This window comes from Rousettus aegyptiacus, unplaced genomic scaffold, assembly GCF_014176215.1.
Source record: "Rousettus aegyptiacus isolate mRouAeg1 unplaced genomic scaffold, mRouAeg1.p scaffold_m13_p_17, whole genome shotgun sequence".
Taxonomy (NCBI): Eukaryota; Metazoa; Chordata; class Mammalia; order Chiroptera; family Pteropodidae; genus Rousettus; species Rousettus aegyptiacus.
The window spans coordinates 7,812,148-7,828,118 of NW_023416292.1; the positions used below are offsets into that span (position 1 = coordinate 7,812,148).

At 44.7% G+C, this 15,971-nt stretch overlaps 1 protein-coding gene across 2 annotated transcripts in view; it reads right to left on the bottom strand.

Moving 5' to 3' along the window:
• KCNH1 (potassium voltage-gated channel subfamily H member 1) overlaps positions 1-15,971 on the bottom strand; it is a 297,899-nt gene that overhangs the window by 71,980 nt on the left and 209,948 nt on the right. For both annotated transcript variants that reach the window (XM_016158549.2, XM_016158548.2), the window contains exon 10: positions 3,634-3,830. In XM_016158549.2, the coding sequence (XP_016014035.1) occupies positions 3,634-3,830 (197 nt within the window). The remainder of the gene's footprint in view (positions 1-3,633; positions 3,831-15,971) is intronic.

Below are 15,971 nucleotides of genomic sequence, written 5' to 3' on the forward strand. Positions count from 1 at the left end.
CTTGGTAACAAACAGACAAACAAACAAAACACTCGGCCAGCAAGCTTATCCATGTTTTCAGATGAGCAAGGAAGAATTGTCGAAGCTCCCTTCTCCACCACTGCCCATTCCCCTCAGGAATTTAAGCGGCCAGCTTTCGAACCACAGAACCACAGAAATCATCCGGCCACAATCTCACCCTTTACGATGTGGAAACTGAGGCCTGGAGATCCCATCGCTTCCTCCTTGTCATCCCCAAATGTTAATTGATTGTACTGGGTTAAGCACTAGGACACCAAGTCACCAAGTCTTTGCCCCCCCACTGCCCCCGCCAGGTCTCTGAGCAGAGATGCATAAGGCAGTGGAATTCACAATATTTAAAACCGGTGGAAACATATCATTGGGGTCACCCAATGATGGACATTCGAAACCTTGTACAAAGGACTTGGAAGACAAAAGGCTGTTTCCTTTCTTTGTGCCTTGCTCAAACTGCCCCTCCAACTGGAACACCTGCTCCCTCTCTTTTTTGAAATACTCATCCTTTAAGTCTCAGCTTGGGTACCACACATGGTGACTTTCTCCCCAAACCCTCTCCCCTTTGGCTGCTCTCTGTTATGCTCTGACAATCCCTTATACAAATCACACTCACCGTACTTAGCATCATGTGCTGCACTATCCTTCCTGTGGCGATCTTCTCTATTAGACTTTAGGTTCCTGGAGATAGGGACTGAGTGGCATTCAGTTTTATATATCTATCTAGTTTAATCGGCATATCCTGCGTTTGATGAATGCACAAATAACCATTTTAGTAGAAGCTTAAGAGTTAACAGGCATTCGTCACGCACAGCAGAAGAGAAAAGAATTCTCGCCCCGTGAAGACGCATACAGTGGTACAGTGCTCTGAAAGGGGGTGGCATGCCTGCACACCTGTGCGAGGTTCTCACGGTGGGCGATCAGGGTGGCAGAGCTGGGTGTGGAAACAGTAACCGAGTTTGGGGCTTGGCGGTTAAGTTTGAGCCAGAGGTGAAAAACCATGTAAGCCATGCTGAAGTGTTCAGACACTATCCTGGAGTCAGGGCAGGAGCAAAGAAACTTCACAGAGGGGAATGACATGATCCAATTAGTTTTTAAGGTCATGCAAGTGGCCCAAAGAGAAAGCACTGCACTGAGGACAGACGCAAGGTGGGCGGGAGGTAGGGGGTGGGGTGTATTTGGAGCCTGCTGCACAATCCAGGACATGGGGAGGGTCTGTAATGGGCGTGTTCTATCCGGAGAGCTCAAGGAGAACCCTGAAGGCGGAAGCACAGTATGGACTCAGATCCGAGAGCCCAGGTGGAAACGACAGGATCTGATGAGTAACCCGAGGAGTGGGATGGAGAAAAGAAGCAGCGATGAGGGTGCCAGGGTGTCTAGCTCGGAACCCCGGGGTGGTACACACAATGTTAACAGGGACAGAGGCCATGAGGAGAGGAACAGTTTGGAAGGAAAGATTACGAGCTCATTTTTGGAAAGATTCTTATGACAATCCTTCCAGACGATTTTTGCAGGGCCAGAGCTACCTTGTTACTGATTTAACTAAGAGATAAAGTGCCAAGAATATACAATGGGGTAAAGACAGTCTCTTCAATAAATGATGTTGGGAAAATTAGACAGATACATGCAAAGAAGGAAAGAAAGACAGAAAAAAAGAAAGAAAGAAGAAACTGGACCACCTTCCCACCTTCTTACACTGTATACAAGAATAGACTCAAAATGCATTAAAGACTTAAATATAAGACCTGCAACCATAAAACTTCTAGAGAGAAACATAGGCAGTAAACTCTCTGATATTACTAACAGTAATTTCTCTTTGGATATATCTCCTGGGCAAAGAAAACAAAAGAAAAAAAAATCAAACGATTGGGACTAGATCAAACTAAAAAGTTTTTGTACAGCAAAGGAAATCATCAACAAAACAAAAAGACAACTGAATGATTGGGAGAATATATTCGCTAGTGATACATCTGATAAGAGGTTAATATCCAAAATATATAAAGAATTCAGATGACTCAACAACAAAATAAAACGAACAATCCAATTAAAAAATGGGCATAAGATCTGAACAGATGCTTCTCCAAAGAGGAAATACAGATGGCTAATAGAATATGAAAAGATGCTCAAGGTCACTAATCATCAGAAAAATGCAAATTAAAACCACAATGTGATATCACTTGACACCTGTCGGAATGGATATCATCAATAAATCAAAGGACAACAAATGTTGGCGAAGATGAGGAGAAAAGGGAACCCTCATACATTGTCCATGGGATTGCAAATTGGTATAGACACCATGGAAAACAGTCTGGAGGTTTCTCAAAAAATTAAGAATGGATATACCTTTTGACCCAGCAATTGCACTTCTGAGTATTTATCCAAGGAAAACCAAAACAATAATTCGTAAAGATCTATGCACCCCAATATTCATGGCAGCACAATTTATAATAGCCAAGATATGGATGCAAGCTAAATGCCCAACAACAGACAATTGTATAAAGAAGTCATGGCTCATATATACAATGGAATATTACTCAGCCATTAAAAAAAATGAAATCTTACCATTTGCAATGACATGGATGGACCTAGAGGTTTTTATGCTGAGTGAAATAAATCAGACAGAGAAAGAGAAATACCATATGATTTCACTTACATGTGGAATCTAAGGAACAAAAAGAACAAACTAATCAAAAACAGACTCATAAATCCAGAGGGTGATTTGATGACAGACAGGGGGAGGGGAGGTTGGGGACCTGGGAGAATGGGGTGAAGGGTTAAAGAAGTACAAATTAGTAGTCGACAGATGGTCTCAGGGATGGAGATCATGCATAAGGAATGCAGTCAGCATTAATATGATGGCTAGGTGGAAAACCAGAGGAGAGAAGGAACAATTTAAGGGGATAATTTTATAAACTATACAAATGTCTAACCAATGTATTGTATACTTGAAACTAATATAATAAAAAAGTAAAATAAAACCAATAAGAGATAAAGTGCAAGAAGATCAATCACAAAAACCTAGAGTATAAGACAAATATTTTAATTCTCACAGAGTCAGATAGAGCAATTCTGATGATTTGAGGGTGCAAGAAACAACTTCGGATGAGAAATTTTTTGGCTGTTAAAACTAATATTTCCTAACCAGTTCTGCACAAAAATTGGCAGTTATATACAAAAATTTCCATAGGCCATCGGATACCTTATCTTTCTTATTTTATTGACCCAACTAAATCATTCTCCTTTCTTAAAAAAAAAAAAAAAAAAAAAAAGTCCTCACACCACTAAGTGGGTCCCAGTCACCAGAGAGAATTGTTTACATTAATTAAGCGATCCCATTTAGCCATTTATTGACTAATGACCACATGTTTTACTCATCTTTTCAAAATGCTAGAAGGTCTAGATATTGCTGGCGGAAAAGCCCAGAGATACACTCATGAACAAATTTCTTCTGCACCAAAATTGATCCATCTTTTAATCTAGCAACATTCCTCTCTCCCTCATTTTATAGCAAAAGCTCTGAAGAGCAAGCAATAAACAGAACCCCCTTTCCTGGCCCGCGTGGTGATCTTAAGTGCACAGGGACTGCTCTTGGTAGAGAAGAAACCGAAACTGGCAGCTCACCCGCTTCCTCAGGTTGTAGGTGAGAATGAGGTTCCGGGAGAAGGAGTGGGAGAAGGCCGTGTAGAATTCCAGCACTTTCTGCAGGGCGTCCCGTTTAATCACATGCAGGTCACAGTAGGTCAAGGCCCTAACGTTGGCGCAGGACTGGGCAAGGGTGGCTTCCTTCCAGAACACATCTCCAAACACATCTCCTTTCCCTACAGAGAGAAAGCGGTGGTAAGGAAAGAGTCAGGCAGGAGGCGTTGGGCCGTCCTCCGGGCTGTCTTCCCCCTGCGTCCGGCCGTCCTCTGGGCTGGCTTCCCCCTGCGTCCCTGGGTTGCCGTCCATTCGGCATTCTGCAGCGTGGACTCAGAAAAGGGCAATAAGGATTTTAATTTGAACTACGACAACATGCAGTTTAAGAAACTTGAGAAATCCACACAATACACGTCGAGTTGTACCCAGCACCTTTGGGATCATTCATGTCACCACAGAACATCCTAACTGACATGGGAACCCCTCCTTTTATTCTTTATCACTCCCATTTTTTGCAAAATACCCATCATCTGCAAATATCATTGTAATTATGTTTATTCATTTGCTTGTTTATTGCGTGTCTCCCAACATGAAAGTTCTTCACAGAGGAGGAGTTCTGTCTATATTTACAGTTAGAAGGGAAGTGAGGAAGGAAGACAAATGGTGGGTCTCCGTTAATAATGGAGAGGTCTCCATTAATATCAGGCTGTCTTGGGGAGGATGTGGACTCTTCATTGGAGGTCTCTGTTTAGGATGGTCCACTTGGAAGAAGTCAGGCAAGAGTCGAGTCTATCCCTTCCCGTGTCCTTTTCACGGCCCTGACGTTCATGTTTGTATGGTGCTCCAATCCTCACCCTCTCTCCCACGCCTCCTTCCATGCTCCTCACCCTTGCCAAATGCCCTCCTGGTAGTATAAAGATACAGGCCCTAAACAAATGGCATCTCTAGGATCTTCCATGCCTATCATTCCATAAGAGTGTATTTCCTGTCAATAGACTGATCCCGCATAGCCATATTCTGGATCAAACTTCTATCAATCTCCCCGAATATTATACCTAGGGATATCCTTCCTACCTTTCCCAGGGACCAACATTTTAACATATGTCTAGTGCAAAGCCAAATCCCTTCCTGGCACAGCCTCTGGTTATAAAAAATGTGTTTATCTTGCCTCTAAATTTTCAGCACAGATAAACACAAACCTGAATCCCCAGGGAGCCAGAGAGGCGTACGCAGGGGGAAGGAAGCAATGCTACAAGGGTGGAAAGTGACTCTGACAACCCTCAGCCCCCGCATCCAGACCCGCCACCCTCCACAGCTGGAACTGTGACTCAGTATGATTAACAGGACTTTCAAGCACCTGTCCAGAACTTAACCTTTTCTCAAACACCCAAAAGTGTGATTCTAAGTATATAAGGCAGCCCGTGGGCACAGCCTTCTTTGAGCACATGTGAACTGAAAAACAAGTGTAGCGGTCATATTACGGCATAGCTCTATGTGTCTGTGAAATAACGTACAATTCTAATTTATGGTTTTACTGACTCAATATGAGTAAGAAACATGCTTGCAGGAGCTCTTAGGTAAATATGCCTTGAAAACTGTGCTATTTAAATTCCCTTACCAGGTATGTGATTTAAGCATCTATGATATGAGTGGGCTAATTCAGGGCTGGGGCCAGTGGATGGGTCTGTTTCCCTTTGTGGGAAGCTACCTGGCTCCCATGGAGATAGCCACATTCAGCGTGTGCTCCCTAGTATTGAGTTCTACCTAACAAGGCTGGCCGATTCATTTGCACATATGAATTATTCCATAACCTCCCTACCCTGCACCACGATGTCTTTCTTGCCTTTCATATTTATGTGATGGTATTCCTTTAGAGAATGCTCTTCTTCTGACACACATTATGATAGTCAAAAAAACAAACCCTGCATGTGTACTGCAACTCGCATCCAACAGCAAAGCCTAATTCCCTTCTCCTTGAATCTGGACTGACTTCAGTCCCTTGCCTGGACCAATAAAACGTGGCAGAAGCGATGTTCTGGAATTGTGAGGCCTTGCAGCTTCTGCCTGGGTCTCTGGGAACACTTACTCTGCAGATGTCCCCTCCTGGAACCCAACTACCATATTTTGAGAGGAACAAGCCACACGGGTGGTCCCATAAACGTGCTCTGGTGGACAGCCCAGCTGAGCTCTCTCAGCTGACAGCGAGCCTGTGACAGTCATGTAAATGAGCCTTCTCGGTCACCTAGCCCAGGTGAGCTGTCAGCTGCAGTGCCAGCCAACACTGGACCGCAACCACACACAGGATGCTCAAGTGAGGACCGACCAGCTGAGCAAAAACGCACAGAATGGTGAGAAACAATGATGAATTTTTTAAGCCACTAAATGCAGAGGTGGTTTGTTACGCAGAAATAGATAAGCAGAACACACACAATCCTAAACTCTAGGCTGAGAGGCTCATGAGAAATTACTTAATAGGTTACCTAATATTCCAGCGGAACACCATAAATAGTCCCCAGCTCTGAGCTGGCACACCACTTTCTCCCCGAAAGAATGAGGCAAGAAAGAGCAGGGAGTGGCTCTTACAGGGGCAGATTTTCCTGTGTAACCGTTTTGAATAACAATGAGAAAGGCAGAATTTACGTAACTTGCCGTCTCCTGTCGGGATGTAGTGGGGAATAGCTGAGGCAGTTCTGCTGTGAGTTGAAGCGCATTGGCAATCTCGCCTGATTCTTAATAAAATTACTTCATTTAAACGAGATCTAACATATGAGCATTATACTTCTCAAACGAATTTGGGAGTCGTTTTTCTAATTATGAAGGAACCCATAAAGTAAAATAACAGCTCCTCATGTGTGTTTGACATGGGAATTTATCTGCAAAAATTCAGTTTATAAACTACTCTTCAGGGGCATACCTATCGCTAGAAACAAAGTGCAAGCATGTTGTGGTTGAAACATACCATGAAATAAATAAGTACATCTTTAAAAAGGCCAACATTCCCATTGTAAAAATGTTTCCCAATCAAAGGTTTTGACAGAAACAATAAATGGAGGGTAGATCTTACCGCGAAAAGCATTTCATGCTAAGATAATCGTAATTAATCTGTAGGGTCTAGGAAGTCTCAATGTTGTCATAACTTGGATCTGATTTTCAATTCAAATTGAATATTATGTAATCTTTCTTTTCTGTTAAGGCAGTAATTTTGGTATAAATTATGTTAGTAAGAATTAAGAATGTGGTATCGGAGTACCTGCCAGATTCAAAACAAAACCAAGACTATTCCGGCAAGTGAGAAATGTATTTTTGACACACACGACTTAGGAAAACTATCAAAGGGAAAGATATAGAGCATTTGGCGGGCTGCTTGTAAGTTAGCCGCATCGCTGGGAATAATGGCTTCCCAGGTCAGTTTGGGAATTAGAGGCAAGGACGAGCCCTACCCCCACACTCATTTCTAGTTCCCTGGTGTGAAATAATGATTCGTTGAAGAACAAAAGGACCCCAATGCAGTCGGCAGTCAAACTACTTGAGGCAATCAGCTTATTGATTTATTTATCACACTGAGGCGCTGGGTGCAGAATGTTAAAACCTAAGGTTCCAAGTTTTTAAAATACATTCTAAGTGGATGTTCTGAGCTGGGAGGGAAATGAAAGAAAAGCAGGGAAGGAAGGCAAGGCAGTCTAATGAAAACTCCGAGCAAGCATCCCTGCGATAGTCACTCCTTCCCCCGCCCCTCCCCAGTTACATGCGGCTGTCTTGACTGCACTTGTACTTTCACAGTGGATGCAAACAGCCCTAGAGGGTACAAACACGCGACTGAAGAAAAAACGTACGTGGGAGGTGGGACGCCAGACCGAGGTGGCGCAGGGAGGGGGAGGGGAGATCTCTGCAAGGGGCGCGGCGTAGGAGAAAGCCGGACCCCGCAGACAGCTTGATTCCATGAAGGGACGAGGATGGAACGGCCACCTGAAGAGGCTGAAGGGGGAGAAAGAAAGGTAGGAGGGGCGGGAGGAGGTCAGGGAGGTTAAGAAGGGGCGGGTGATCAGCACAAATTCAAGAGGTGCTGGAACATGGGCCCCGAGAGGATCGAGCAGACTACTGAAAGGTAAAGAGTTTCCGGGAGAAATTCGGCTCTGAAACTGACAGCTGAGTTTGGAATGCTCCAGAAAAGGACCTGTTTCCTCGAAGGCAGCCTCTGAGTGAGCTCTGCGGGGCAGAGGAGGAGAAGGGCTAAAGGGAAGTTTTCCGTCGCTTCCTTTCACTATTCATTATGTGCTCCTATAAGGACCACTCGCAGTGGTATCCTGTACTGAGCAAAGCATAATTCTGCAGTTAAAGTCATTATCCGCTGCTGATATCATCAACCATTTCTAGACTCAAACCAATGGGAAAGAGCTCATTCGGTCATTCCTGCAGTTTTCTGGCACGGGCTGTTCTAGGGGCCGAGGTAATGCAGGGGCGTGAATTTCAGACCCGATACAGTGAGAGACAGAGGCTCAGGATTATGACGTGGTCGTGGAGCGTGCGGGAGGGGTATCGGCTCCGTCCAGTGGGTGAGGGAGGGCTTCCGGGGAGATATGATGTCTGAGCTGAGACCTGAAACGTAAGTTCCAGGTAAGCAGCATAGGGACGTAGCACAGGGAGGATTCCAGGGGGAGCGACTGGCATGCGCAAAGGCCCCGAGGCGCAAGATACGGCCCTTTAGCAAGACTGAAAGCTTCTGCCTCTGGGAAACCCCGTATTTTGGATGCTCTGCTCCTTCACTCACCTGTAGAGATGAGTATTGCCGGTATATTTTGTAAACCTTTGATGAAAGTGCCTGGTCTCCTTATTCGGCTGCTAAGTCCCCTAAGCCCCTTCCATACTCTGAACACAGAGTGTGCTAAACCAGCTTTTTGAGTCACTGAATTCACTGTGCTGTCGGGGGCTCCACTGGCAGGGCTGAGAGAGGTGCCAGGAGCATAAGTGGCGATGAGGGCCAGCTCCCGCAGCCCATACTAGTGTCTTCATTCCTCCTCCTCCGGCTGTTAGGAAATCCTTTGTCCACGACTCCATAGGCTTTCGCCACCCTGTCATGTGGCCTCCATACTGGGAGAGGCCATGTCATGCTCCCACTGGCCGCCCTCTGCGTCCCCTCCCTCCAGCAGCCCCCCTCCTCAGTCAACATTCAGGGAGATCCAGCTTAGCCAGGCACCACGCAAGGTGATGAGGAGAGGGGCCAGTCAGAGACAGCTTTAAACTATGCATCCAGCCATTCCCCCAAACCAGTCTTTTCCTCTGATGGTAATGGAACCCATGACTTTTAACTGGGAGCAAAGATGACCACACTAAGACTGCATTGCAGCTAGGTGTGGTCATTTGTCCATGTGCTGGTTAAGGGGAGGGGTGCAGAAGGGCTGTGTGCAACTTCCGGGGCGTGCTCTGCCCGTCTCCTTGTCCCCCTTCCTCCTGGCTGGAATGAGGATGTGCATTCTCTTGGACCAGGAGGCCAAGGTGACAATCCAGTTAGGATGAAGCAACAGGCTAGAAGGAGGCTGAATGCCTGACACCCTGGAGATGCCGTCCAGTTCTCTTATACCTGAACTGCTACGTAAGAGAAATACAAGTTTGCCTTGTCTAAGCTTTCATCATTTCTGTCTTTTTGTGTTCTTTATCTCTTGTATAAACTTTGAAAAAAATTATTATTTTGGGTTTTGGTTGAAGCAGCTAAATCCACATCCTTGCCAATTCAGGAGTCTAAGGTCCAGTGGGGAAATGTCTTGAGCTCCAAGGGGGAGCTGTATACACACCTGCTTTCTTCACCTGCCCCAGGAAAAAGCACAGGCTTCCTTGTGTCTGAAAGACTGAGCAGTAACGTGATGATGGAGGTGCTGGCAGCACATTCAGAGAAAAAGCTCCAGAGATTTGAGTTAAACATCTTGGCAGGACCTGCCCACTTCCCAGCCCAGCCCTGGCTGTGGACCAGGGAGCCAGGATCTGCTGAGCACCCACTGTCACCAGGCCAGGCACCCTGCTTCTGGTACCCACTTTGCGCCTCACTTGGAGGCCCTGACGTCTGGCTTTCTAGCTTATCTTGAAATGTTTACTACCCTCCCACATGCACCGATGGGTGTTTCCCTTGGATCTTCTGCGATCAGGGGAAGAGTAGGTCAGCAAAGTTTCGACACCTTGTAAATTTTGCCTTTGCTTCTCTGTAGTGAAGCTACAAAGCCTTTCTTCTTGTTCTTACCAAAAATAAATAAGTAACTAAATGCTTCTGGCAGTCTCTGACCTCTGCTTCATCTCCTACAGTTTAGAGAAGAGAATGTGCACCAAAAGACAGACAGACACGGTGGAAATCTCATCCATTTGTCTTCCTGTCTAAGTGGTGAAATATACTACTAGGAACAAAGCCTGAGCTTTAAGTGCCAGGTCTTATTGCGTTGTGGTATCTGCTGGGTGCTGAGCCATGCTTTATTGGATTTCTTTTGCCGCTGAAGAAAGCAGGGGCCGGCGACGCTGGGGAGGCCTTAGCTCCTGGAACTGGTGTGCATTTCAGCACACATCTCAGAGGGATATCTCCTTCTAGAAAGGTTTGCTCTCGTTTTAGGTTTTACAGGAGAGTTCAGAGATGTTTCAGAAACATTTGTCTTCTCTTGAGTGCAGTACAAAGGGGAGTAATGGTTAGGCTCTTCTGCAACCCACCCCCATATCAGAGATGGGATACTGTGTGTATCTGGTCTTGAGAGTTCTCAAAGGTGGAGTTACGTTTCTCACCATCTTTGCACACAATTTCGTCCAGTTCGATAATTTGGCCTTACCTAGTATGAGGGCCAGGCAGTGTTCCAGTGATTAAGGAGAGTAATAACAGAAGGATATTACATCGTCTCTATATCCAAGGGATTTACAACGAAAGGAGACAAAACATATATGTGCTTCCAACGAAGCCTACACAAATAAAAATGGAATCCCAAGATCTGTGGGAGGCTGGAGTAGGCAGGACTATGAAGGTTTCATAAAGAAAATGGGAATGGAGTTGGCCTTCTACGGCAAGGCGAGAGAATTTAGATACATGAAAGAGATGGATAATTTTTCCGAACTGCGGAGGGAATAAGCTGGGTGCTACGTTCTTGTTTCTGTTCTGGTTCTGCACGCCTGTTGTCCAGGGGGAAGGATTTATCCCTGTTCCTGAGGTTTCCCTCTGTGCAGGCAGCTCCCGTGGCATCGCGCTCGGCCTCTCTCTCTCCCCTCATCTCAATAATGAGTTTGGAGGAAGAACCGGCCCACACGCGGGCCGGCCCCTGGCTCCCTCCTCAGGATCTGCCTGCCTGCGGTACGTGTGCTCTCTGTGCCCCTCCATGCCATAAGATTCACCGGGCAGCCCCGCGCAAGGGTGGGCTTGTGCTGGTCAGCACCACCAGGCAAAGTCGAACGCTGGGGCTCGATATTGAGACGCCTTCTTGGATGCAGATATAAAGCACATTCTCCAATATTAGCTTTTCAGAAAAATAAAAGGGGATTTTTGTCTTGTACCCATCATATGTATGTATGTATGTATGTATGCATGTATGCATTTATTTATTTATTTATTTATTTATTTATTTATTTATTTATTTATTTGTTGTCTCTCTCTTGGCTTGGAACTCTGGGGAGATCTATGCGATTTTTTAAGCACCCCTGAACCCAAACACCCACCTCTCTTCATTTTTCGAGCTACTCCGATCTTGCTTCTGACCCTCATACTCCACTAATACTATTCTCATGGTCGTCAATAATGACTTTTCCTGATAAATCCAGGACATATTTTTTCATCCTCAACTTATAATGGCCCTTTGATTCTAATATATACTTAAGTTGTTTAGTATTTTTTTCATGTCTTAGAATTAATGATAAGTCACAGTTTAACTGGTAGCATTTTTCTTAGTGGGCCATAAAATGTTGGTGTGTCTTACAATCCATGGCATTTTCTAGTCAGTGAATATGGTTGTGTAACCTTTGAAGATGCCCATCCCCCCTCTGCTGGCAGTCCTGCGCAGACTCTCATACGCATCCCCTATGAACGGGCACTTCTCGTGGCTCTGCTCTGGACCGTGCTTTAGACTCTGCTCCCCTCTCTCCTTGGGTTTTCTCAGCCTCTGCCCTGGCTTCACTTGCCACCTGGATCACAACGATCCCCAGGTTTATACCTCCAGCCTAGATCTCTCTTCTGAGACCAGAACTTCCACTGGACGCTTTCACTTAGCTCAAACCCACAGATCCAAATGGAACCGGCCCTCCTCCCCAGTAAACCTGCCCATCGCCCAGTCTCCCCATCCCAGCGAAAGTCGCCTGAGTCATCCAGACTCCTCCCTCTTGCTCGTCTCCATAGCCAATAAATTAGGGGTCCCCAATCGCTGGCCCATGGGTCGGTACCATCCGTGGCCTATTAGGAACAGGGCTGCACGGCAGGAGGTGAGCAGTGGGTGAGCAAGCAAGTGAAGCTTCATCTGTATTTGCAGCCGCTCCCCAGTGCTGGCATCACCGCCTCAGATCATCAGGCATTAGATTCTCATAGGAGCACCGGTCCCTGGTGCCAAAAAGGCTGGGCACGGCTGCAGTAAACGACCAAGCTCTGAGAACTTTATCAAATATCTCTTGAGTTGGTCTACTTTTCTGCATTTCCACTGCCATTAAACCAGTCCGGGTCACTCTCATCTCTCAGCATCCTCTTTGTTGGCCTCCCTGCCCGTTATCCATTCTCTCCAGAGCACCCAGGATGATCTTTCTAAACACAGATGTGGTTCTGTCACTCTTCTGCTTTCAAGTCTTTGTAGATGCTGTTCCCTCTGCCTGTAACACTCACCACGACTGCACCTGGCAGAACAGTTCACCATGCAGGTTTCAGTTCAGACACCACCCCTGTCAGGATGCCTTCCGTGATTTCTCCTGGCCGGGCAGGATTAGATGTCTGTCTTATAAGCCCCCACAGCAACTTGTTCTTATTCCTACTATAACTCTTGGCACGGTGTTATAAAACTACATATTTATTTTCTGTCTCCCTGATGAGACTGTTAGCTCTATGCCAGGTGTGTCTGTTTGGTTCACTATTTTATCTCCAGTCCCTAGCATTACACCTGACATGTTTATGGAGAGAATGAATCAACATATCGGTGAAAACCCAAGTCTGAGTAAACAATGTAAAGTGAGCCAGGATACGGAAGGCTTAGAACGCCTTAGGATGGATGACCTTAAGGAAAGAATTGGTCCCCAGTCCGAGTGAAGAACCTGGGTGTCCTTTAGGTAGCTACATTGTCAGTCTGACTCAAGAAGGAATTTGCTGGCCTGCTCAGAAACACTCCCGTAATTCACTCTGATCCACACTGATGCTAAGCTAAATGTGTAGACAAATTTAAAAAGAAGAAATAAAGATAATGAATATCAAAAGTTACCCTATAATACAAATGTCCTCCTTAAAGGAATTAAAATTTCACCCAAACGTGGGCCATCAGACTTTCTTGTGGAGACCGTACTGAGCACAAGCAAACAATGTGGGCATCTCTATCTGAATGTGGCCCGCCCGCAACTGGTTAAATTTAAGTGATGGTTTGGAAACACTGTGACAATTCTCCTTCTGTTCTTCACAACTACAATTAGATAAAATTAAGTTAGCCAAATGTCTGTCGCTAAGTTACATAGAACACAATCTTCCACTAAAAGCAGGTGATAATTTTCCAAGATCACTATAAATCAGAATAGAAAATTGACTTGATTTTCCCTTCCTGTTTATAAAAGAATATATGTGTGTTATAGAAAATAATTGAAATGCATTGAAAAATAAGGCCATCATCCAGAAGACTTTGGATAACATTATGATAAACATCCCATCTTCCTTCTACTCACATATGCATTTTTATGTAGTTGAAGTTACTGCATATATAGTGATATATTCTACTTTTTCCCCCACTTAATATTATATTCGAAACATTTTGCATGCCAATAAAACTTCTCATATTTTGACTTACCATATATATTTTTTTTATTATTTAAACCAATCCCCTCTCTGTCTGGGCACTAAAGTTATGAGAATTTCCTTTAGAAAGATCTACTAACTCTCCCAACCGCCAGTGTCTTGAGCGGCTACAACCAAAATTTAAAACTGCTTAAGCAAAAACAGAACTAGGAAAGAGAACTTGGTCCCCACTCCCACCCTCTCTCACTTAGGCAATGTACACATTACCTAATACAAACGTTTTTGCATTTCTGAAGTTCTAGATTATTCATACCACACCTCCTCGCTTAGAGTGTGGACTTAACATAATTGCTTGGGTCAATGGAACAGTTATATGAATATTAGTGCTTGGTTGGAGTGTTTGGAGAGGCACTTAAACATAGCTTCCTCCCCTTGCGCTAAGCATGAAATTACCTTATGATACGAATTTTATGGCACACAGCAGTAATATTTACTCGGTGGCTTCAGCTAGTCCCATGAGCAAGTGAAGTAATACACCACAGAAGATGGCAGTGCAGGAAGTGGGGGGACGGCCTCCTCACACCCTCCAGCTCACGAGGATCTTGAGAAACGCCGAGAAGGACTTAGCTTCTCCGTCTCTAAAATAACAGGGGGTTATATGAAGCAGGTACTGCTTTTTAAATCTCTGTTAGACAGCCACTCTGTCCTTATCGTCTAGCCATCCTCCTATTCAAGAATTGTTTGAGGGCGGGCTTGGGTACTACCTACTAAAATAAATGTCATTTTTTTCCTCCTGCTTGGAACAGTAAATAACAAAAGAAATGCTATCGAGACTTCTTTTTGAAGAAAGTTATTCTTTCAAACTGTATCCTAATAACTTAAAGGATGTGTGAAACTTGGGACGATGTTCGCTTTTTCAAAATCTACTTTAAAATTAAAAAATAAATTCACTGATTTTAAAAGTAGCATATGCTCTTTTAAAGAAGATCTGAAAGACAGACAAATATTAAAAAAACAAAACAAAACAAACAAACAAAAAAACCGAAATTCTCCTAAGGCCTCACAAACCAAAAACGTCTACTGTGACGTGTTAGGGAAGATGTTTCGGGCTTTCATCTATGGATGCTTCTCCCCACGTAGCTGTGATCGTGTGGTGTTTAAAAATTGTATTTTACTTAACTTTACTTATCATAACAGTTTCTAATAGAATTTAATATTCTTTGTGAGCATTTAGAATGGCTACACTCCCATTTCTTTTAAAATGCTCTGAAACACTTGGTCATTTAGAAAAAAAACATTCATATGTTCCCTTGGTACCTGTCTTTTTTTCTTTTTCTTTTTTCCGGTATTCCTTCCTCTGAATCCCAGATCACTGTCTTAAGCCCTGGCCTTTTTTCCCAGGTCCAGAAACACCTTTCTGAGTAGTTATTGGACACTCTACCCGGGTCCTCCACTGGCCTTTCGATGCAACAAGTCAAAACCAAGCCCGTCACATTTCTCGCACGCCATCTTGTCTCCCTCCAGACAGCCTTCTGCCGATGCCTCCGTCTCCCTCCTCACTCAAACGTCAGACCACCTCTCTCACTCCCCAGCCTATTATTCACAGCCTTGTAGACTCTCCTTTCGGAATGTCTCGTCCACCTTTCCACCTGTCTCCCCATCCAAGGTTGCCAGGTTTAGCAAATAAACATACAGGACACTCAGTTAAATCTGAATTTCGGATAAATAATTCTTATTTATTTATTTATTAGCATAAGGATGTCTCTTCCAATGTTTAGGAAATATTTGAGGTGAACATTGCTCATTTATACAAAATCCAAATTTAACTGGACATCCTATATTTTATTTGGCAACCCTACTTCTACCTTGGTTTCTACTGCCCATACCTTAACACCTCTCATGTCTACCATATGCCATAGTTGCCTAACGGCCTCCCTATCTCCATACGTAATTTATTAATCTTCACAAATCACAGCTCTAATGGTGTCATACTTTATTCGCCACCTTCAGTGGTTCCCTACTGCCTGGTTCCTCATGCCGGCATTTAGAAATGCCCACAGGCTGGCCCTGAGCTGCCTCTTGGCCCATGCCCCACTGCTGCCCATCGGAGCTCTCGGCTGCAGCTCACGTGCTGGTCTTGTGGTCACAAAACACACCCCACACTTCCCTCCTCAGGCCTCAGCTCCCAACAAGTCTTTCTGTCCACAATGCCCTACCTCATAGTCTAAACCCTGACTCCCTCTTCACAGAGCAATGGCCCCTGCCTCCTCTGCCCTCCCAGGGCTAGGCCCTTCTTCCCTTACATATAGATCACTAGATGTTTATCCTACCCTTTGGCAGGTCAAAAATAGTTGAAAGTTGGCAATCCTATATGGTTTAGACTAATATAATAAAA